The sequence below is a fragment of the Biomphalaria glabrata genome, chromosome 15 (assembly GCF_947242115.1).
Source record: "Biomphalaria glabrata chromosome 15, xgBioGlab47.1, whole genome shotgun sequence".
Lineage (NCBI taxonomy): Eukaryota > Metazoa > Mollusca > Gastropoda > Planorbidae > Biomphalaria > Biomphalaria glabrata.
The window spans coordinates 19,178,260-19,202,761 of NC_074725.1; the positions used below are offsets into that span (position 1 = coordinate 19,178,260).

Here is a 24,502-nt window from a genome sequence, read left to right on the forward strand (position 1 = left end):
CATGCTATGGCTTCTTGTCACTTCTTGTTCTGTTTCAAATGTTACAGGCTTTGTTTTACAATGGAAATATAAAAAATACGCAAATAGTCATTCTTGACTTGAAAAGTTGATGGGAGAGTTTCATACATGACGGAAAAACTATAAATAGCTATCTTTTTGGTGTATCCGGTGTACCAACTAAAGGAAGTGTTGATACGTTAAAAGGTGCCGGTACAGTGTAGGATCATTTTTGGCACTGCAGGATGGACCTCATTCAACAATCGTAAACAAACAACATTTAGCCACGTGATAGTATTGATAAAACAATGAAAATTACGTGACTGCCTTTATGGATTGCGTAATTTGTATAGAAGATATCGAGAACCACGTGGCAAAATGTTGTTTGTTTACGATTGGTGAATGAGGTCCATTACTTTTAATGCAACACAAGTAATTTTATTATGAAGTAAGTATTCGCTTCCACTCTATGACTAAAAAAAAAGTTACAAACTAACTAGCGGTAATAAAGATTGGATACGAAGATCCACTGCTACATACTGAGATATTGTTAAAAGTTTAGCTCAAATAAAAAAAAAATAGTTTACAAGTTTAATTTTGCTCCCTTGACATTGTATATTTCATCGTGAACATCTCCGATTGGTGAGTTTCATTTTTGTAACAAGTGACACTACAACTGTACATTAAACACTAGATCTAGGCTTTAAAACAGTGGGCTATCGTCCAAATGAATTGAATCATTCGTTAAGAATTGAAACTTGTCATATTTCCATTCCAATTTTTTTTCTCTTCCCTACGTTATTGCTTTTACAATTGAATTCTAAAGGCTGTAACAGAAACAGTGTTTGCCCACACGAGGCTAGTCCTTTGTTAATGCACTAAAACTAATTAGTTGTGCAGACTGAACAATAAGTTGATACATGTTTGCCATGCAAAGGAAACATCGTTTGATTCCAGGACTCCCTGCAGCCCCTACATAAGATTCCTCTTTTGCTTTCTTTGCCTGCATTATGTGGTGAGATACTAACAAGGAGTATTTATTAGCATTAGTTACTAGCATGACACTGAAACAAAGCGGGTATTTGAAGCTTGTAGTTCCGCTACAGGTTCATACTCCCCATTTTCAATTTGTTATTACCCTTGTAATAAGTGGGGTATCTGACTTAAGTTGGGGAAAGTAAATGCGGTTGGTCGTTGTGCTGGCCACATGACACCCTGCTCGTTAACCATTGGCAAAAGAAACAGATGACCTTAACATCATCTGTCCTATAGATCGCAAAGTCTGAAAGAGGAGCTTTACTTTACTAATTTACATGTAATAGGTAAATACAAATAACAAGACACAATATAAACTGAACAAATGTATTGACGTTTCACACACAAATATTGTGTAGAATAAAATAACAATAATAATTATAATAATAATAATAACATTGACTGTTTCACCAACTGTTTAGAATTATCACAAAATTACCACAAAGGCCTTTCGCTATTCACACATTAACTGTTTAAAAACTAGAGTACATATAAAAACATAGAACCATTAAGATTTTTATTTTTAAAAAAATCGTGCGTCCAGTGGAAACACTTGTCATATTCTGGCTGATCTCTGAAGTTATAAAAATAAGATTCCACTTAGTGGGAAACACAAAATTATAATTTACCAGAATATCCTTCACATTTGTTGAAAATAAAATAACATTGTTTCCAAACAAACGCATGCGATACTTTTGAATCAGCAATGAGTACCGTTAAGCCCGGTTTTAATCATAAAAACGCAGGGCGGAACAGCTGTATAATAATTGATATTATCGCTGTCGATTAGTTGAAATTTTAACCATTACAATGTCATTTGCTGGAGAAGACTTATTATAAATGGAAAGAGAGCCTCTTATGGAAGGAATGTGATATGTGGATAATCAACATGGATAATATCAGATACGTCCAACAATAGGCATTGAAAACAAAAGGAAGTGCCATCAAACGTCTATGCCGACCAGCAAAATGATCAGGCCAAACACAACCTCGAAGACATCAAAGTAGTGTTGAAGTTCATGCCGCTCGTGCATAGCAAAAAGTACGGTCTAACGTTTTGCAAATGATAATTCGTAGGTTACAGTGTATGGTGTAAATTTTTTGATATTCTTGTTGAATTTCAAACAAAATTAAGTGTAATAAATAAATTAAAAAAAAAGAAAACGTGTTCGGGCATCTGTGTCTCGCTGCTGTCACTTTTTTTTTTCAAGTTGTCTGCATTGGAATTTTGTTTTTCTTTGGTCGCGACCATTTGGTACCGGCCCACAGGGCATTTGCCCGTTTGCCCATATAGCCAGTCTGTCCCTGGTCAAGGACATTTCTGACATGTGTGCTTTGGCCGTATTATTTCGAAATATCTTATCTTATATAATACAGACGTTAGTTAAAAAAAGAAGATGATTACGTCCTACGCGTCATGCATCTAGTCATGCATGTCAACCAATGACATAAATTCTGCCAAGTCACTGATTGTCCTGGCTGGCTCAGGCAACCCATTCCATGCTCTAATAGCACTATATAGGGAAGAAGGAGCATTTGTACAAATTTGTCCTTGTAACGAGGAATGTGCCTTTAGTCAAGTCTGTGCGTCCAATGGAATCGATTCTCTGTGGCCTCATAATGCCCTGTCGGCAGATATTTCTATGGGCCGTATAGCACAAAACGTCATGGGTCGGATGTGAGCCGCAGCTGGTAGTTTGATCACCCTTGCTATATACAACTCTTTCTCTGTATTTCTTTTAGGTGCTATAGGACTAACTCAAGGTTTTAGGTGTACAAAAAAAACAACAACAATTCACCAGAAAACTTAACTAGCACGAATGTTTCAATGCTGAGACTTTCTTTTTTCCCCTTCACAAAACCATCTCTCCGACTGAAGAGGTACAGTGGAAGAAATATTCATTTTATACTTAAAGGAATATTGTGAAAACACTTTCTGAGTTCTTGTTCAATAAAGTTGGGTGTGGGAAGAATAACGCACGCACACTTTTTACCAGATAGACAAACAGATAGACAGAGTGAGTTGATATAAGCTCTGGCATCCTACTCAGTGGCGTAGCTAGGGTAAAGGGAGGAGGGGGGAGAATTTGAAAATCCACTCGGGCTCCCATTTAGTGTTTTTTGCTTTAAATATTAAAGATTACACAAAATGCAGGGGCCCCCAAAAAGGTCAAATGATTATGATGGTAAATTCCTAGCTACGCCCCTGATCCTACTGGCACTTATTTGAAGGAAATTATGTCATTTATAAGAAGAAGAGACTAAGTCTGAGAACAATAACAGTTACTTTTAGCATAAATAACAAAGTATAATACATTAAAAAATGAAGGTAACTGCTATGCTATGAATGTAACTAAGGCAAAAATAATTAGGTGTAAAAACTAATGACATAAATAAAAATCATTTTAAAAAAAACCGCCACATTATTAAAACAATGGCAAAATTAGATGTATTCAAGAAATATCAATTTAAATATGAGATTACGGTCAAAAAGTATAATTTAATTTTCTGATTCTAGACCTAAAAAAAACCCAACAACCTATAACACAAAAATACCAAAACTTCAGTCTAACACCAAAAGTAATCTAAACAATTGGCGGGTTTACAAAGTAAAGACTTAAAGGTAAAGTAACGATTTGTTGACATCAATACATGGAACAAACAAATACTAAAGGAAAAGTTAGAGACAGAAATATTTCGGAATAAAACACACACACACAAAGACTCACACAGACACATACTCACACAGACACAGATTCACACAGACACAGACTCACTCGAGCACGAAGACTTTTCATTGGTAACTAATCGGAAGTAGAAATTTCAGGGCAGTCAACACCAAATCTCGTCGAGATCTCAATCTCGTAAAAGACGAGACATAGGATTGCTTCCGAGACTTTGGAGATGGTGGCTGCCGACTGCCAATACCGAAGATTTATGGCGGTTAATATGGGTATTTTATGAGCTGCACAGGACCAGTAGAATTTAAATAAAACAAGAAACCACATTGGACATTATAAATCCGGCAGTATGATCATAAGAACCTTAAGATTTGGAATTACGTGACGGTGTGATCAAAAGCATGTCACGATTTTTTAAATTTCGTGATGGTGTGATCATGAGCAAGTCACGTTTTTTTTTTCAATTACATGGCGGTGTGATCATGCCACAATCTGAAATGTTAAATACAAACATGTTGAAATACATGCAATAAATATATTACAGCAAATACCGTTTGCTCCATAAAATCTGAATCACAATACGCCCAACTTCAGCACTAAATATTCAAACAACTCAAAGTTAAATTAATTCAATGTAAACAGAATATAATGGGAAGCAATTTGAAAACTGAAGTAAAGCAAAATGCAACACATGGAGAGCTAAAATAATAAATCTATTTTCTTGGATGGAAGGTGATCGTCTGCTGAACTAAACAAGCACGAGCTCCCAGCTACCACCATCTTGGATGGAAGGGGATTGTCTGCTTAACCTAAAGAAGCACAAGCCTCTAGCCGAGTGTCTGCACAAGGACACATCGACTTTGATAGGCTGGAATTCTATTTAACAAATCATTCGTTTGTTTAAAAAGAATGTGTACTGGATATAGAATGACACACTTGAAGATATTTAGTTTAATGTCTGTGTTTGTTTAGAAAAGAAAATTCTGTAAATGATTTAAATCTTTTCTTTTTCGCATAATTCACACACAGGGGATTAATAAACGAGTCCTTTAAACGTACACTATAATTTTTTCTAACCTTTTTCACTTCTGATAATTCATATGAAAGAAAAATATTCCGTGTAACCCCAAAATATGACTTTGACCAACTAGAATCTTATTTTTCAAAGTTACAATTATTTTCAAATTGCTTGGTTTCATTTTGTTTTCATCAACCCATTTATCCACCTATCAATCAATCCACCTATCCATCAAGATAAGCTACAATTCTCTGAAGCCCCCATCCATTGAGGATTGTCAAAGCCTTACATTACGATGATCAAACTTCAAGCTGATGTAAATTAGATCTTACGTCATTGATCAATCCTGTGACCTGCCATTTTGGCTTTCTGGCTCTTTCACGTCTGCCCATAACTCTGATACCCCTACATGGTGACCCGCTTCAAACTAGCCAGGTTTTTTCGCCAGTGCCATTTCCCCCCTGATCATTTCGTTTGTTATTTTGTTGAAAGTTGGGGAAAAAAAAGCGACCAGAAACTAGAAAATGTATCACAGTTGTCAGCTAGTCTGTATACAGAATCAATTTAATAACATCACTACATTATAAAATATATAATTCCATAGTAATCTGTAACAGTTTCAGCCATTTTCTGAGTAATAGAGTAATGCTTAGTAATTACAGTAATTACTAAACTTTCTTCTTCTATTTCTTCCTCGTTCCTCGTTCATGACATAAGATTGGGACACACAAGCTTTCTTGCACCCCAATAAAAAAAAAATGTCTCTCAAAAGCTCTCTTCCTGAAACAGAGAGTAATTTACAGGCGATCTCCCGCACCATAAAAATACAAGAAACAGAACGTTAAAATATTGCACTTAAAAGTCCGTAGTAAAACAATTCATAAAATAACATTCCTATAAATACATGTATATAAATTATGCTCTTGACACAATGACATGAATGCTTAGGAAGCAAGACCGTTGTTTTAATCTTAATGTTCAATACATATTGCTAAAAGAATTGAACTCAAGCCCCCTGTGGCGTTATGAAATACAGATTGACTTCCCCTACCTTCCTTTAATCTTATTCAACCATCGGTTTGAGAAGCGTGCTGTTTTGTTACACCCACATGTTGAGAATTACTGAAGAGAACAGACACCCAAACCTTTGTTTTGAGTCTGCGCAAGTTCGGCTCTGGATTGTTTAGGCTACCTGGCATGGAACTGCTGAATACTGCACAAAATACTCATCAGTGTAATTTGATCAGTTTGTGTTTAAAGTGACATGCTACATACTGGACAGCAATAGCAAGTTAGTTTCCTTTAATGATGTAGTTATCAATTATCTAGAAAAATAAGCTAAGAAGTTGGCATTCCCAAGTGTTGAGAAGAACACCATTTGTTTCCCAGAGCCTGTCTTTGAGGAAATAACTATTTAGGTAGCTTACATAAACAACATGTCAGACGAGAGAGATGGAATGTGATAAATTATTTCTTACTATCGCTTCTATACCAACCAATGTTTGTCCCATTGTAAAAACCTAGGTTCCTTAAACTGGTTCAGATTTTCAAACATATCTGGAGTTGGATCGTAGCCAAACATATCAAAGTCATCTCCGTAGTTGGCGCTGATTTTCTGGAGGAGTACATTCCTGACGGAGCCGTAGGCTTCCATGAACACGCGCACTTTCTGCTTTTTCAGCTGAGCGCTGTCCGTGGAAGCTTTGATGGCTTCCTGGCAGAAAGAGATGAAGGTCTCAGCTGTCATGTTCTCGAGTTCCCCAGATTTGAAAGGGTAGGAAATTCGGCTGTCGATAATCCCTCGAAGCTGTAGCTTCCTCCAAATACGCAGCCCCATCTCGTCTAAGCCAATGCACCGCTTGATATCCGACTTCCAAGCGAAGGCGCTGGTGACAGAGTCGTACAGAACGTCATTTGACGCGGAGAGCTTGTAATCCTTAGCGTACTGAAAAGCAGACGAGATGTTATGCTTCCTAGACAGGTAGTCCAGATCTTCCCTCACCGTCTCCAGCTTGCCGACGACGTCGTAGATGATTCCGCACATGTTGCACAAGGTGGAGACTGGCATCAGGTGCACGTCAGTCTTCCTCAGATCATTCAGCGCGTAAACGAGAAACTGGGCGAAGGTCACGTTTGAGGCGCACCGGCCCTTGGTCTTATCGATCCGCAACATTTTCAAAGTTCTCTCCCCCCAATGCTTCCAGTAAAAGGGGTTTGGCGAGAACATCTTGTCGATGTAGGCCGAGAGGATGCGAGAGTAGGGGTCTCTTCCGAACACGACTTTTGTGGAAGACTGGAGGAATGATAGCATGTTGCCACTTTTATTCAGAGATTTGAGACTGCTCACCCTCTCTCTGCCAGCCTCTGCAATTGGAATGTCATAAGGTGACGTCAGTGTGCCATTGCTTTCCATAACCATCATATATCTAGAAAAAAGGAAACAATATATATATATATAACTAGACATATGTTACCCGCGACCCGCGGGTCTTTATTTGCGCATTACTTTCGATATAGTCACTGAGAGTGTTTTGTAAACAATTAAACGAAATAATAATGTAATAAGTAAAGCGAATGTGTCAATGTAAAAATAGCTAATAGGCTTAAATCCATTTTTTTTAAAATTAAAACATTTGCTTTTGAATAATCTAGTGGATTGGATTTAGATGTATGTTAAACGTAGCTAATGATCTTTTCACGTTATTTCTCTTTCGCTACGAAAATAAAATTAGTTTTGAGAAAATGGTTTACCCGAAGTCGATACATTCTTATCTATTAAAAACGAAAAGAGCGATAGCTTTGTTAAATAAATGGGATTATAAAGTGAACAATTAAACGAAATAATTTTTAGTACGCGATACATGAATGAATATAGATCTAGGCCTATCTCAACTCGGCTTCGCAGCTTTCGTAAACGAATGTAGCCTTAGAAAACCAAATTTGAATGTTTATTTGATCAAAATATGAAATGAATGGACTTTAATTAATATATTTATGTGTTAAAGTATAAAACTATCTGTGCGAAGAGAAGTTTTATCATCTTAGAGTTGGATTAGAGTTTTAGATCTAGGGATGGGATTATAAAGTAAACAATTAAACGAAATAATTTTTAGTACGCGATTCATGAATGAATATAGATCTAGGCCTATCTCAACTCGGCTTCGCAGCTTTCGTAAACGAATGTAGGCCTAGCTTTAGAAAACCAAATTTGAATGTTTATTTGATCAAAATATGAAATGAATGGACTTTAATTAATATATTTATGTGTTTAAGTATAAAACTATCTGTGCGAAGAGAAGTTTTATCATCTTAGAGTTGAATTAGAGTTTTAGATCTAGGGATGGGATTATAAAGTAAACAATTAAACGAATTAATATTTAGTACGCGATTCATTACTGAATTGTCTAATGAAAGAATGTTCGTCAGGAAATCTGTAGTCACAGATATCAGGAACTAATTAATGTAAAAAATGCTTTTGAAACACAAAATTGAAGGTTAATTTTATTATAGGCTATAATGAAATCGATGGATCTTCTTTTGTCTTTTCATGTGTCAGAGTAAAAAACTATCTGCGCAAAGTGTATTTCTTAAAATTAGATCTAGGTCTAAATCCTTTCTATCTTTTCTCATGTCAACATTGTAGACATGGCCTATATCCATAAAATACTATAGCTGTAATAGAGTCGAACAACTTTATTTTTTTTGAGGGTCTTACATTTGTTTTAGGGCTAAAATACATTCACTAAGGTCTAAGTTGGTACCCAAGGAACATTCCTGCCTAGTTTTATCAAGATTGGTCAAGCGGTTTTGATGTCTATAAGTAACATACATACATACATACATACTCCTCACATTCTACTTTATAATATAGACTAGACATATGTTACCCGCGACCCGCGGGTCTTTATTTGCGCATTACTGTCGATATAGTCACTGAGTGTTTTGTAAACAATTAAACGAAATAATAATGTAATAAGTAAAGCGAATGTGTCAATTTAAAAATAGTGTGAATGAAGCGATCAAATCAGAATAGCTAATAGGCTTAATTCCATTTTTTTCAAATTAAAACATTTGCATGTAGGCCTACATATATTTGATTAAAATTTGAGATGAATAGACTAAATTTTGTATGTTCATGTGTATAAAGTATAAAGTAGATCTTGAGGTAGACGTAGATCTAAATCTACACTAATCTAGAGTTCTGTGCTGCGCATGCGTGAACTTTTTTCATGAATGAATTTATATAGGCCTATCTCAACACGGCTACGCAGCTTTAGCGAACAGCGAACGAATGTATTAAAAATGCTTTAGAAAAACAAATTTGAATGTTAATTTGATTAAAATATGAAATGAATGGACAATAATTAGTATGTTTATGTGTTAAAGCATAAAACTATCTTTGCGAAAAGAAGTTTTATCATCTTAGAGTTCAATAAGAGTTTTATTAGACCTAGGCCTAGGAATAGACTCAGTAGAGAGATGTGTTAATGTGTAACCATTTGGTAATGTCTAATGAAAGAATGTTCGCCAGGAAATCTGTAGTCACAGATATTCGGAACTAATTTATGTAAAAAATGCTTTTAAATAATCTAGTGGATTGGATTTAGATGTATGTTAAACGTAGCTAATGATCCTTTCACGTTATTTCTCTTTCGCTACGAAAATAAAATTAGGTTTGCGAAAATGGGTTTACCCGAAGTCGATACATTCTTATCTATTAAAAACGAAAAGAGCGATAGCTTTGTTAAATGAATGGGATTATAAAGTGAACAATTAAACGAAATTATATTTAGTACGCGATTCATGAATGAATATAGATCTAGGCCTATCTCAACTCGGCTTCGCAGCTTTCGTAAATGAATGTAGCTTTAGAAAACCAAATTTGAATGTTTATTTGATCAAAATATGAAATGAATGGACTTTAATTAATATGTTTATGTGTTAAAGTATAAAACTATCCGTGCAAAGAGAAGTTTTATCATCTTAGAGTTGAATTAGAGTTTTAGATCTAGGGATGGGATTACGAAGTAAACAATTAAACGAATTAATATTTAGTACGCGATTCATTACGGAATTGTCTAATGAAAGAATGTTCGTCAGGAAATCTGTAATCACAGATATAAGGAACTAATTAATGTAAAAAATGCTTTTGAAACACAAAATTGAAGGTTAATTTTATTATATAAAGAAATCAATGGATCTTCTTTTGTATTTTCATGTGTCAAAGTAAAAAACTATCTGCGCAAAGTGTATTTCTTAAAATTAGATCTAGGTCTAAATCCTTTCGATCTTTTCTCATGTCAACATTGTAGACATGGCCTAGATCCATAAAATACTATAGCTGTAATAGAGTCGGACAACTTTATTTTTTTTTTTTGAGGGTCTTAAGTTTGTTTTAGGGCTACAATACATACACTACGGTCTAAGTTGGTACCCAAGGAACATTCCTGCCTAGTTTTATCAAGATTGGTCAAGCGGTTTTGATGTCTATAAGTAACATACATACATACATACATACATACACCTCACATTCTACTTTATAATATAGATAATGAGTATAATAATAACGATAATAATGAAAAGAAATAGTCTAAGAGTCCAAAGAGATGGAAGACTTTGCAGTACTTCAGATAAGATAAGATAAGATAATTTTATTGATCCAATCAAATGGAAATTCAGTTTGACTACAATTGACAACATCAGCGTAACTACTGTACAATAACAGTATAGATGAAAAATTCGAACAACATTCACACACGTGACACATACACATTCACAACCAGCGCTTTATGAATTGGACTTCTATGTACTTCTCGATGACGACAGCTGATCTTGTAACACTCTTACCGAAAGTTGGATAAAGGAGTTATTAAATTTTTCTGTTTTAGTTCTAATGGAAAGGAGACGACCACTTCGTTCAGATCTTATGTAACAGTGGTTTAATGGGTGCAGGTTGTCTTTAAGAATCGAGAGTGTTTTGGAAAGGCATCTTTCGTGAAAAAGATCTTCAAGAGATGGTAGCTGTATTCGAGTGATGTGATATGCGATGCTTTTTAAATTAATTTTTAATTGGCCAGCAAGACCCAGCTGAGACCCACATATATTGTTATAGACAAAGCCATCGTCTGCCAAGAATGGATTTAAGTTATCTTCTCGCCATCTGCTACGTCCTCGGGCGGTAGCTTTCCTTTGGGTCTCAGATGTTGGTCCCGTGCCTTTTATGAGTTAAGCTTTTTTTTTTTTTTTTTTTGAATGGTAAGCCCATAAAGATACCGAAAAATTCAAATAATGAAATCAGTAGTTCTCACTAAATTCTATGCGACCCTGAGATCTGAATGTTACGTAATTAGCATCTAAACTACAAGAAGTACTCCACCAGATTTATACCGCACTTAACTCTGAGCATAGGTGTCAAGAGTACTAATCAATGAGATTCTGGAGAATTCGGACATCATAGAGACTTCACGGAGAGCTGAGAAAGGCAGTGACCCAACAAAATAGCGCCGACATAGTAGCGCTGACAAAACAGCGAGAAATTTCCCGCTCTATCCGACAAAATAGAGCAAGACAAAATAGCGCATAGGCCTATCTATATATGATGTGTATAAAAGTTCCGGATTTTAGTTGTAAAGGTCCTGGGCAGCATTTTTGTTGAGGTCTCTTATCTTCTTCAATATTAATAAATCTAAAAGAATGTCATATTGTGTGTGTGTGTGTGTGTGTTTCTACGGTGACTGACGGTGGGAAGAGGTTAGCCGATTGGTTGTGAATGATGCAACTTTGGTGGCATTGTCGTCACTTGGTCTCAGTGAGGAGAGACGACTCCAGAACGTGAGACTGAAAGGTTTTGTTATTGTAGTGAGTTAGAGTTTGTTAAAAGATATTATTACTTAAGTCTACTACATTTATTTCATTTATCAAAAGTTGATTTTGTCTATAGTATAAATAAAGTTCTATTTACTTTTGTTCACAAAAGGAAGTTATTCAAGTTTTTTTCAAGTTTATTAGTTAAATATTAAGCCTACAAAAGTTTTGTTGTCAATCAGCTACGTGACGCTATCAATTTATTATTTATTACTGACACATCCAAAAGTTGAGTGTGTATAAAGTCTGCCATAGATAACAATTTTATTGAGAGTCCAGATCTAGAAGTGATAACGAACAAGAGAAATAGACTTGTGTACATTTTGTTGGTCTAAAGGCTACTAGAACTCACGACTCTCAATGTGTGTGTATAAGTGCATGTGTGAAGGGGCTATAAATCCACCGAAAAGAAAAGTTCCGATCAATTTAAACACCATATATCCACTATGGAACGAGACAAAGACAGCTGTAGATCACTTACAAAGGCGGCAGGATACACATTTGAGACCAAAAGATTATCCACTGCTAAGGACAGACATAGAAGAGGAAAGAATCAGATCGACCACCGGTGGACAATGGTTATGTCTGCGCTGGATGTGGCCAAAATATGCTGGTCCTAGTTGGGGATTGGTAGCCACGTGAAATACTTGCACTGAGCACTCCTCAATCTTCAGACTCGAAGACAAGCCTTACCTATATATTAACTATTTGAACGTAGTGAGAAAAGGAAGTCAGTACGGACAGTACCAACTAACGGTTACAAGAGAGAGACCGTAATTGTCCAGTAAACCACTCTGTTCAAATCACTTTGTAGTAAACCACTCTGTTCAAATCATTCTTCAGTAAACCACTCTGTTCAAATCATTGTCCAGTAAACCACTCTGTTCAATCATTGTCCAGTAAACCACACTGTTCAAATCATTGTCCAGTAAACCACTCTGTTCAATCATTGTCCAGTAAACCACACTGTTCAATCATTGTCCAGTAAACCACTCTGTTCAAATCATTGTCCAGTAAACCACTCTGTTCAAATCATTGTCCAGTAAACCACTCTGTTCAAATCATTCTTCAGTAAACCACTCTGTTCAATCATTGTCCAGTAAACCACACTGTTCAATCATTGTCCAGTAAACCACTCTGTTCAAATCATTGTCCAGTAAACCACTCTGTTCAAATCATTGTCCAGTAAACCACTCTGTTCAAATCATTAGGTTTAAAAGAGAGAAAGAAAGTAATTGTCCATTAAACCACTGTGGTCACATCATTGTCCAGTAAACCACTCTGTTCAAATCATTGTCCAGTAAACCACTCTGTTCAAATCATTCTCCAGTAAACCACTCTGGTCACATCATTGTCCAGTAAACCACTCTGTTCAAATCATTGTCCAGTAAACCACTCTGTTCAAATCATTGTCCAGTAAACCACTCTGGTTACATCATTGTCCAGTAAACCACTCTGTTCAAATCATTCTCCAGTAAACCACTCTGTTCAAATCATTGTCCAGTAAACCACTCTGTTCAAATCATTGTCCAGTAAACCACTCTGTTCAAATCATTGTCCAGTAAACCACTCTGGTTACATCATTGTCCAGTAAACCACTCTGTTTAAATCATTGTCCAGTAAACCACTCTGTTCAAATCATTGTCCAGTAAACCACTCTGGTTACATCATTGTCCAGTAAACCACTCTGTTCAAATCATTCTCCAGTAAACCACTCTGGTCACATCATTGTCCAGTAAACCACTCTGTTCAAATCATTGTCCAGTAAACCACTCTGTTCAAATCATTGTCCAGTAAACCACTCTGTTCAAATCATTGTCCAGTAAACCACTCTGGTTACATCATTGTCCAGTAAACCACTCTGTTTAAATCATTAGGTTTAAAAGAGATAGAGAGAGAGAGAGAGAGAGAGAGAGAAAGAAAGTAATCGTCCAGTAAACCACTCTGTTCAAATCATCGTCCAGTAAACCACTGTGGTCACATCACTGGCCTGCAATCTGTATCTTACCTGGTAAAAAAAGATGAGGCTACTTTCCCAGCAGGACAGAAGGTCAACTTGTATTTTTTGGAGATAAGTGGACTGTCCTTAAGCCTGGGAACCTTACTGTAATTTGGTGGCCATGGGATTCCTTTCTTTGACATGCACACTTTGAGAGCTTGAAGCTTTCTTTGGGCGTAGGTATTATTGACCAACAGAGAGCTGGAAAACATAATAGTAATTATAATAATGACAAAATTATATACGTCATAGATACTATTGACAAAAGTCGCGAATGTTATAGACATTAATAATAATTATCAATATTGGAGATTTTCAAAATAAATTTTGACTTTCAAGACCCAGTTTGCGTTTTTTTTTCTTCTAGCAATACAATAAAGTAACAAGTAGACAAAGCGAACTGAAGAAATACAGAGGTGGTATAAGGGTGATAAAAAAGAAAGAAAATGACAAGAAGAAGATTGAGAGAGATTTAAAAAAACAAACAAATATATACTGGAAGATCACAGTGGCCAGGCAACTAAATTACTTTGTGGTGCAAGCTAAGTTTTTTCATTCTTCAGTGCTGAATAAAGTGTTAACAAATTATTATGTGGTGTATTGAAACACTTCGCTTATCAATACTTCCGTGTTCTGCACACCGGATACACCAAAAAAAAAAAGATTGCTATTTATGGATTTCCCTCCACGGATGAATATCTTCAATAGGTCTTACTTATAAAACATTATGGAAGCGAGTATCTAAGGGCATGCGTTAAAGTGTACACCGCTTCTAAGACTATTACTATTACTTGTATTATGTTTGTTTTGTTAACAACTCAGATGGTTAGGCGAAATACCAGATACTGAAGTCCTTCGAAGAGCGGGTCTGCAAAGCATCCACACAATCCTGATGCAGTCCCAGCTGCGATGGGCAGGACACGTCTGCAGAATGGAAGACCACCGCATCCCTAAACGACTCTTGTATGGCCAACTAAGCGAAGGAAAGCGCTCGCAAGGTGGTCAAAGAAAGCGCTTCAGGGACACCCTCAAAGCTTCTCTGAAGGCGCTCAGCATAGACCCAGGCACCTGGGAGACAGAGGCACATGACAGAGCATCATGGCGTCGCGCTGTGAAAACTGGCGCACAGGTTGCTGAGGAAAAGAGAACAACGCTGGCAGAAGAAAAACGCCAGAGAAGAAAAGCAAGGCAAACGACACTAGCTCCAGCTGGAATAACCTGCCCAGTGTGCGGCCGAACATTCCGGGCTCAGGTCTCACCAGCCGCATGAGGAGGCATAAAACCCCAGTGCAAAGCCCTCAGTCAGCTTCTTGATCGAACGATTCCATCAATTAGGCCAGCGGGCATTGTATATGATATCTAGTATTTATTTGTACGTTTCTTACACGAGGAACTCTAAAGATCTAGTCTAGATCTAGAATCTTGACGCAATCTGTTCTAGATTTACGTAAAAATATCAGCAAAGCTTAGATAATCTATCAATAAACTTAAAGTAACTTTAAATTTGATAAACAACTTTTTTTTAATTGAATAATTCCAATGATATTCTAGACTTTGAAGACGATGCGCAAAATTTTCCTGAACATTAAGTGAATCAATAATGCCTTACATTCGGAAATTCCCGAACATGGTAGTCCTTCTATGCTCCTTCTAAGAACGCGAAAGCCCTTTCAAAATTTATGTTGGATCTAGACCTAGCATTAGTCTCTAGCCAAATTTACATTAATTTTTTACTTTGACATTTTTAAAATTTTTTATTAGGTACCATAAATAATTATTTAAAATTTCAACTTGATCCGAGAATGGGTGTTGGAGAAATAATATGAACAATTATTGAAGAGGACCAAACCCTACATATTTAGTCATATCTATGAATACTGAAGGAGTAGTTTCCCTTGTCAGTGTCAGACAAAAACAACTAATTACCAGTAGTGTGAATAATTGGTTATTTTTTTGTTATTGATTCATGTCTTGTCTAGGCCAATGAATAGTTGTGCAAAAGATCCAAGACTACGGGTGGGAGAAACAACGTGCTCTACTCCTACCAGATAGACAGAGTTGAGTTGAGTTGAGAAAAGCTTTGTAAAAGATATACTATGAAGACTTCAAGCAAGGGAGGCAATCGATTAACATTCGAAAAAATGTTGAATGTAATGCTTTTTCTGCAAGTTTCAAATAGTAGCGGGGGGAGGGGGAGGTCATGAAACTGTCATCAGCAGGCTTCAGTTTGTTGCTGGTGTTCTGGGCACTTGTCATTTTGTACACGATAGTGTCATACAAAAGAGACATCTGGTGTAGCTTATCATGGAAGGAAAGGGGGAGATGGGGTCAAGACTTCTTTCTGCCCGTTCCCACCTTGCCCTGGTCTCAAGGTACTTGATGGAAGACGGACCACGCGGAGCATCTACGCTGAGAACATTTCAACTTTAAAACACGGGGACTGAAATAATTGTACTTTCTCCCACTCTACTCGCTAAAAGAAGCTACGCCTCTGAAGCAGACGTTTGGCTGTGGACCGCCCCCTTTTCGTATTTTTTTTCTTTAAAAAAATCCGCCAGCGCCCCCCCCCCCTTTCTAAGAAAAACACTTATACAGAAGCGTGAGAAGGCAAATTTGAACAAAATGTCTTTTTTTTTTGCTGCCAATAACACTTATCCAGCATGGGAGACGACCGCATGCCAAAGGCGATCTTCTTTGGCAAGCTTAGAGGAGGACGGCGTTATAGAGGTGCCCCCAGTAGGCCTGAGCGCTATAAAGATCCACTCAGCCGGCGCCATTTCACCCTCACTGGCATAGAGGAAAGAACCTGGCAGCATATGGCCTCTGAGAGTGACAGTTGGAGAGCACTCACAAAAGCGGCGTGACAAACATTTGAGACTCAAAGAAAAGCCATTACTGAAGATAGGTGTAAAAGACGGGTTTGTCTGCAAAAAAAAAATCGGGAACACTGCATTCACCCTTAATCTTCGGAATAGAAGACATTGCTATTATTATCATTATACAAAAATTATGTCAAATAATTTGCAGTCATTACACACAAATATTAATCTCATTTTCATGACTTTCTTTCAAATCCTAAGAATAGTCCCTTTTTAAATTATTGAGAATAAGGGCCTACTGTTTTTAGGTTTAATTGTAAATTTAGTTTTTTTTTTAAATAAACATTATTATTGCTGAATTCAGTACAAAATGAAATTAAGCTAATGGGAACCTTGTGCCTCCTGCAGTCTGACAATATTAGAAATTTCAAGCTTTAAATTAGCCAAATCAAGGCGAAGGTCTCCTCTAGTCGCTACATTCAGTCTATTTCTTTGCTTATTCATTAAGTTTGTTACGCACTAAATCTAGGTCTACCATGTATGTTGATGGAAAAGCTAAAACATAATCTCATTTTCGACCACAGTTTTGATATTTTACTGGAACATTTAAATGCAGCCATATCTCTGTTGTGCCTCCTATGTTAACATTCTTTTTAATAAAGTCATATTTTTGTAAATCTATTTTATTCCTGCAACTCAATTTGAACATCAGTAACAGATGTTTAATGATTGTCATTTATATTTAATTTTTTAAATTTAAATCCTAGAAGCGAATCATCATTTTTTCATAGAGCATTGTTATGTGAATTGCATAGATATCGATGTCCTTAGGCAGCAAATTTATTTGTTAACAAACAAGTTATGTGAAACTGTAAAATTCTTTAAAATAGATTTAATATCTCGATAAAAGAAAAAAATGATTTTTATTCAATAAAAGTCAATTTCTTTCCTTGCAGTCGGAGATTGGTTTCATTCTTGTGCGTTAGATGCCTACCATGTAAAACACATTTTTTAGCCTGCTTTAAATCATCGCCAACCGATAAATCTTCCTGTTTCTCAAAAAATTCCAAAATCGTATTTACGAGCTTAACAAAACGAGCAGTGATAAGTCCCAGCGCACTTCAGTTTACAACAAGAGTTTAACATGTCGCTCATCATTTGTTTCAAAAACAAACTGTTGAAAGATGAGCATATTTTCGGCATGGGTTTGTATTTAATTTACAATATTTATAATTAGATTCAAACAGAAATGAAATCGAGGGCTAAAATTTTAACAAGATGTTGCCTGTGTATCGTAACTCACAAGGTGAATAGTGGATAGATCTGTTCATTATTCTATATTAGTTATGAAGCCATTGTAGCATCCAACCACTGATGGTTCCCTATATGTCGTCATAAGCTACACCATCATCATCATTCCTTTGAGTTCCTCATGGAACATAGGGCCTCGACAAAAACACGCCACTCTTCACTGTCTCTTGCTAGTTTTTTTTTTATGGTTTCCCAGCTCTTCTCGGTCCTCTTGGCTTCTTCAAGTACACTGCCTCGCCATGTTCTTGTTGGTCTTCGTCTGCGTCCTGTTCCTTGGGGGTACAACTCTAAGGCCTGCCTAGCTCTGTTGTTGGTATCTTTTCTAAGGGTGTGACCAATCCATCTCCACTTCCTCTCTAAGATCTGCAATTCTATATTTTTCTGTCCACTCATCTCCCACAGTTTGGTGTTTTCTACTCTGTCGTACCAGTGTATTTTTAAGATATTTCTCAGGCATCTGTTGATGAAGGTCTGTACCTTTTTTGTGTTGTCGCTAGACAATTTAGAAATCATATTTCATCACTTACAAAAAAAAAAAGTCTTTTTGTGTCACTAATAAGTTTTTAACAATTTCAATTCTAGTTTTCAATTGTCACAGGACTTTTTTGTAAAAAGCTATGCATTTTTCAAAGAGGCCACTAAAATATATCCTGCTTTGGCGTTTTTTTGTTTTAAATAGTAGATTTTTATAATTTTTCATGAATATTTTAAAATTATTTTTGGATACTGCTATATGTTTGAGAAGCCAACTTGGTTTCATAATCTCATCTTAAAATGCAGTCATTCAAAGTTGAACATTGGAATACTTTTTATCAAGCGGCAATTCACTAAAACTCATAAACATACCTCTATATACCAGCGAGTTTTCGTAACAACACTTTGTCAATGAGTTTGTTTTGTTTGTTTAAAAACAAAAGGTTCAATTTTTCTATTTGAATGTTAGCTTGAACGTTTTTTTTATTAATCAAAATTTACATATTAATATATTAACATATGTCGATAAAATAAACTATAATCTAAAAGGCATATTACCTAGTTTGTTTATCAAATCATAAACGTTTACCCGCTCAAGATCTAACGACAATAGATACCGTCCGGTTACAGCAACAGAGTAAGAATTTAAAAGTAGAAAATGGGATTTCAGAACGCATTATCCAACGTTGTTTCTGTTCTTAAATTAGAAGCAATCTAGAATTGGTCTATATTTAGTATGAGAGCTTTAATTTTGAAGAAATTTTTATTTCTTTTTGTTTCAGTGCACCTTTAGTTTCTTCTTTCATCTCTACGCCCCTCTTTACGACCAGCGCCCCCTTACAGCCTCTATTGTGCCCAGCGCCCCCCTACCACCCCTTTGGCTCCCAGAGCGCCCCCCCCCCAATTCACGAAAACGCCCCCAGGGAGGCGATAGCGCCCCCGTTGAAGACCACTGGGACTCTATTTCCATGTTAATGTCTGGATCTGCCGGCGGGTCATGGGAATTGATTAGGGTAAAAACTAGTGGATCTTTGAGTCTTTACATTTCCTTTCAATCAAGTAATTTTGGGAAAATGTCCTTTTTGTGTGGTCCCGGTGCGTGCCCATTGCAATCCATGTCTGTCTTTGAACATTTGCAGTGATGGTCTCCTGCTCTAATACTTCACATCTTCAGTTTGCCAGACGCTAGAGCTGTCACTAAAACCCATGAAGACATTCTCTTTTATCTTACCGTTACCCCTCCACCCCCACCCCCCCCTCCCGGCGCTGCTTTGAAGAAAGATGACGTCACAAAAATATTCAGAGTCAGAAACTGTAACAATCAATAATCTTAAGTCTTTGATTCTCTGTCAACACCACCACCGCTCAACTGGCCTTCTGTCATATCGACTTTTGAAAATACCATCTTACTTCTGTACTTTTAGTGAGTATCTCAAGAACTCTGTCTCTCTGTCTGTCTGTCCCTCTCTCTGTCTGTCTGTCTCTATCTCTGTCTGTCTGTCTCTATCTCTGTTTCTCTGTCTGTCTGTCTCTATCTCTGTCTGTCTTTCTTTATCTTTGTCTCTCTGTCTCTATCTGTCTCAATCTCTGTCTCTCTGTCTCTAGCTCTGTCTCTCTGTCTCTGTCTGTCTCCATCTGTCTCTCTCTGTCTGTCTGTCTCTATCTTTCTGTCTTTCTCATTTTCTCTGTGTGTGTGTGTCTCTCTCTCTGCCTCTGTCTCTCTCTCTCTGACTCTCTCTCTGTCTTTCTCTCTCTCTTTAAGCCTCATGTTGACCCTGTCCATTCCCCTTTGTCTTCTATTTTCATTCTTTCCCGATTCCTTTGAGTAATCCCCACACACGACTAGAGAAACATTTATTTGTACAATAGTTGTCTTTAAAACAACAAAAATAGGTTTTTGGCTATTTAGCGTCATATATGTGATATACAGAAATCAAGGCATCGAGCGGTAGTCACAGAGATGTATAAAACACAGATTAGGCGAGTAGAAAGTACCATCTATCATTGACTGGCAGAAGTCAAGCTAACGATCTCCAACAGTAGTCTGGAACACTAACGCGCGTCCAAAAGTCAAATTAATCAGCCCCCAAAACAATTTGTCGAAGAATACAAGTAGCAATCAGCGCACACATACAAACACACACACACACACACACACACACATAGAGCTCTATCGCAGCCTGAGTGTCATCAGAACCAATCGATGAAGATGCCTTCACGTGGTCACGTGTTTCGCGGGATAAGATGTCACAGTTTGTATGTCACGAATGGCGACAAGTTATTGTGCCATTAAGACAACAGCTCCCTTGTCAAATATTGTCTTCCCTTGTTTTGGATGGCTGCCTGGGCGTGCGATATGCGCGCTGGAAGTTGTCTCGATGGCCCGGGTTCATACCCTGCCCGCTGCCATCCCCCGTAGTCCTGCGGGAGGTTTGGATTAGGAAGTAGATTATCTTAAACTCTAAAGGAACATTCGAAATCTGGTCTCGTGTTTGAATTTAGCACGCTGCCCTCCCTTGCCGTCTGGTCTCGAGTTTGAATCTAGCACGCTGCCCTCCCTTGAAGTCTGGTCTAAAAGTGAAAATAAAGTAAAAATCTATGTAGGCAGATGAGGTAAAGTCTAAAGGTCATCTGTGGTCAACAGATAACAATGGTCACATACGGCCAGCACAACGACCGCCATTATTCCCTCAACGTATGTCCGGTTCCATTAGAGTTGTCTGGACGTAGGGGCGCCCTAAATAGTCCAGTCTTCCAAGGGAGTTCAAACTAGAGTTCTGGGCCAGGGAACTCTCTGTACTTCTGATGGAATACGTCGAAAAACAAAACAAATCAACGTCTATGTTTCGGCTCAGTGACGTCACCGTCATAGGGCATCAACTTAAACGACTGGTTCGTTTTTGTATTTGTCTTTTTTTTTTTTTTTTTTCAAATAAAATATAACTTTTTGATTAAATCACGAATTTAATGAGACTCTCTACGCGACAGGATTCTTTTTTTTTCTAATCAAGCTCTGTATACCCCGAGTAAGTGTGGGTTTGTTACTTCCGGTTGGATTAGATAATGAGCAGGTAAAGCTAATAACCGAAAACATGGAAATCTCCAACATGAGCATAAGATGAACAAGAATGATGCCATTTGAGAAAAGCTAAAAAAGACAAATGAATTGTGAGCTTTGGCGTAACTTAGTCTTCTTTCATTAAAAGCAAATTTTATTCGTTTATATTTTAGGTTGCAATTGTCCAAAAATACCACCTTCATTCTGGTGAATACATTTCCACGCCTATGTTTAGCATTGTAGGTAAATACGTTTTTTGGACTGTACTCAAATACTTTGAATATATCTATTTGTGCGCTATGTCTTATTACGTATTGTGTTTTTTACTTTAAAGCAATAAATAAAGACTCCTAACAAAAAGTCAGGTTCAATGTTTTCTTGCGCAATGCTCTTAGCTCAAAGTAGGAGCTAACCATCAATGGATCTAACTCCTAAACTCCTAAGATGGAGAAAACATCATATCAAGATAAACATCGCTACACAGTGTTGGTTATTTGAAAGTTCGAGAAGCGTTTTTTTTTTTTATTTACTTCATTACAATTGACTTCTATCTGTCCTCCAAATGTTACACCGAGTTGTTGCAGAAATATGCAAAAACACCAAGATGGCGTTGAATATGAACTTTATGTGTAACAGATTGTAGAGAGGATTAAGTTTTGTTGAGTGAAAGTAGAAATAGATCTAGTTGACTTGTGTTTCATAAAGTCTCGGTATTTAGACTTTCTTTGCAAACAAAAATAACCGATGGATGAGAAGATCAGAGGTATGCCTACAATTACCACCATACACTGGTCAATATGTGTGTACATATACATAGGACTAGAGTCACCACATACTGGTCAATATGTGTGTACATAAACTTAGGACTAGACTCACAACACAATGGTCAATATGTGTGTACATATACATATGACTAGAGTCACCACACACTGGTCAATATGTGTGTACATAAACTTAGGACTAGACTCACAACACAATGGTCAATATGTGTGTACATAAACATAGGACTAGACTTAACACACACTGGTCAATATGTGTGTACATAAACTTAGGACTAGAGTCACCACACAATGGTCAATATGTGTGTACATAAACTTAGGACTAGACTCACAACATAATGGTCAATATGTGTGTACATAAACATAGGACTAGACTTAACACACACTGGTCAATATGTGTGTACATAAACATAGGACTAGACTTAACACACACTGGTCAATATGTGTGTACATACAAATAGGACTAGAGTCAGCACACACTGGTCAATATGTGTGTACATACAAATAGGACTAGAGTCAGCACACACTGGTCAATATGTGTGTATATACAAATAGGACTAGAGTCAGCACACACTGGTCAATATGTTTATATACAAATAGGACTAGAGTCAGCACACACTGCTTAGAGAGTATAGTATCACTTCTACTATTTAGTTTCACTTAAATTATATTTTGAAGCCCTCATGACAAACAATTTGAGAATCCTTGAGAGCCTATATAGCAATGAAACCCCTCACATATAAAACATCGAGATGTCTTTAGGACATAAATAATTTTGCTATACCGTGAGAGCCTGGATAACACTTAGAAGCCCTAAGATCGAATATTACACTTAGAATCCCTGAAATCTTAGATTGCACTGAGAATCACTGAGATCATAGATTGCATTTTAAAGTCCTAATATTAAAAACTCACCTGTTTCCTATATTGATCGATGATATAGCCGCCAGGTCAATGCCTAAGTCAACACCTTTTACTAGTGAAACTGTTAAATAAAAGGAGACATTTTTTTTCGTATTAAATTTATTGAACGTGTTTTTACAGCGCCCAATGCTGGTCAAGCGTTCAAAGTTTTCATTGCTATTCAATGCAAGTAAAAGCGTGTTACATTGTCAGAGTTAAGACACTAGATACAAAAAGTTACAGAAAGAAAAATCTATTTCTCATACACCTGTAAGTAAAAGGCCCCATTGCTACGTACCCAAAGATGACCAAAATCTCTTTTTTTTTTCAATGATGACCACAATTTCTTTTTTTTTTTTTTGTCTTTTTTATTCAGAGATCGCAATGTTCTTTTCCATAGATACGCGAGATTACATTTTCTTTTCCAAAAGATAAGCGAGATTTCATTTTCTTTTCCAAAAGATAAGCGAGATTTCATTTTCTTTTCCAAAAGATAAGTGAGATTTCATTTTCTTTTCCAAAAGATAAGCGAGATTTCATTTTCTTTTCCAAAAGATAAGCGAGATTTCATTTTCTTTTCCAAAAGATAAGCGAGATTTCATTTTCTTTTCCAAAGATGTTCAAATATTCATTTGCTTGTTATTATATATATTTGAATATGTTTGGAATCCAAATTTACGAAATGAATATCAATTAAAGCTAGTACGTTTAGTCTTTTTTTTTTCATTCGGGAAACTGTTTTGTAGACAATGTTTTGTATACCAGCGAATTTTGTTGAGATTGTTTTGTTGCAGCAGTAGTTTCCCCCTTCCGTCTTGTGAAGAGGATGACACAACGCCATTGACTTCAAACTAGTTCAGATTTGGAAATATGAACATTTTACTTAGTTAAAACTCTCCTTTACGTATAGTAGAGGGTTGCTACCCAGTTTATACAGATATAAACCTGAACTATTGATAGGGATAGGTGAAGTTGAGATAAGTACTTGTAAAAAAAAACCTGACTACTCACTTTCCTGAGAACTGAATCCGTCCAACCAAATAAATATTGTGACGAGTAGAGCAACGATTATTAATATAAAATTGTTTCTTTTCCTTGACAACCAGATCTTTGTTTTTAGATAAAGTCTCTTCATGATGGCGACCTGAAATATAGCCAAAGAAAACGAAGTCAAATCAGCTGACTATTCTAGACCAAAATATAATGACTCGATGAGATCATTTGCAATAATTGCCTGGAAACTGGTGCAAACATAAGACTTAATAAATCAAATCTGCAAGTAGTGTGTCGTCTGCTTTTATTTTCAAAATACACGATGGTCACGTGATTCCGTGTGCCTCGATCTGAAACCTGAAAGATGTCGGTGTAGCTTTGTCTTTCTCCAGCAATGAATGGATACCTAAACAGTAGGGATGTCTTGTTACATGCAGTCTCCTGTTTATATCTAATGAATGGATACCTAAACAGTAGGGATGTGTTGTTACATGCTGTCTCCTGTTTATATCTAATGAATGGATACCTAAACAGTAGGGATGTGTTGTTACATGCTGTCTCCTGTTTATAT

General features: G+C 36.6%; 1 protein-coding gene across 4 annotated transcripts in view; it reads right to left on the reverse strand.

The window, feature by feature from the left end:
• Nucleotides 1-5,964: 5,964 nt before the first annotated feature.
• LOC106056412 (carbohydrate sulfotransferase 11-like) overlaps nucleotides 5,965-24,502 on the reverse strand; it is a 63,432-nt gene continuing 44,894 nt past the window's right edge. For 3 of the 4 annotated variants that reach the window (XM_056012317.1, XM_056012316.1, XM_056012319.1), the window contains 3 exons: nucleotides 22,951-24,082; nucleotides 13,604-13,795; nucleotides 5,965-7,157 (listed from right to left, as the gene is read on the reverse strand). In XM_056012317.1, the coding sequence (XP_055868292.1) occupies nucleotides 6,218-7,157; nucleotides 13,604-13,737 (1,074 nt within the window). In that variant the 5' untranslated portion in view covers nucleotides 13,738-13,795; nucleotides 22,951-24,082 and the 3' untranslated portion in view covers nucleotides 5,965-6,217. The remainder of the gene's footprint in view (nucleotides 7,158-13,603; nucleotides 13,796-22,950; nucleotides 24,083-24,502) is intronic. The other variant, XM_056012318.1, reaches the window with a different exon arrangement.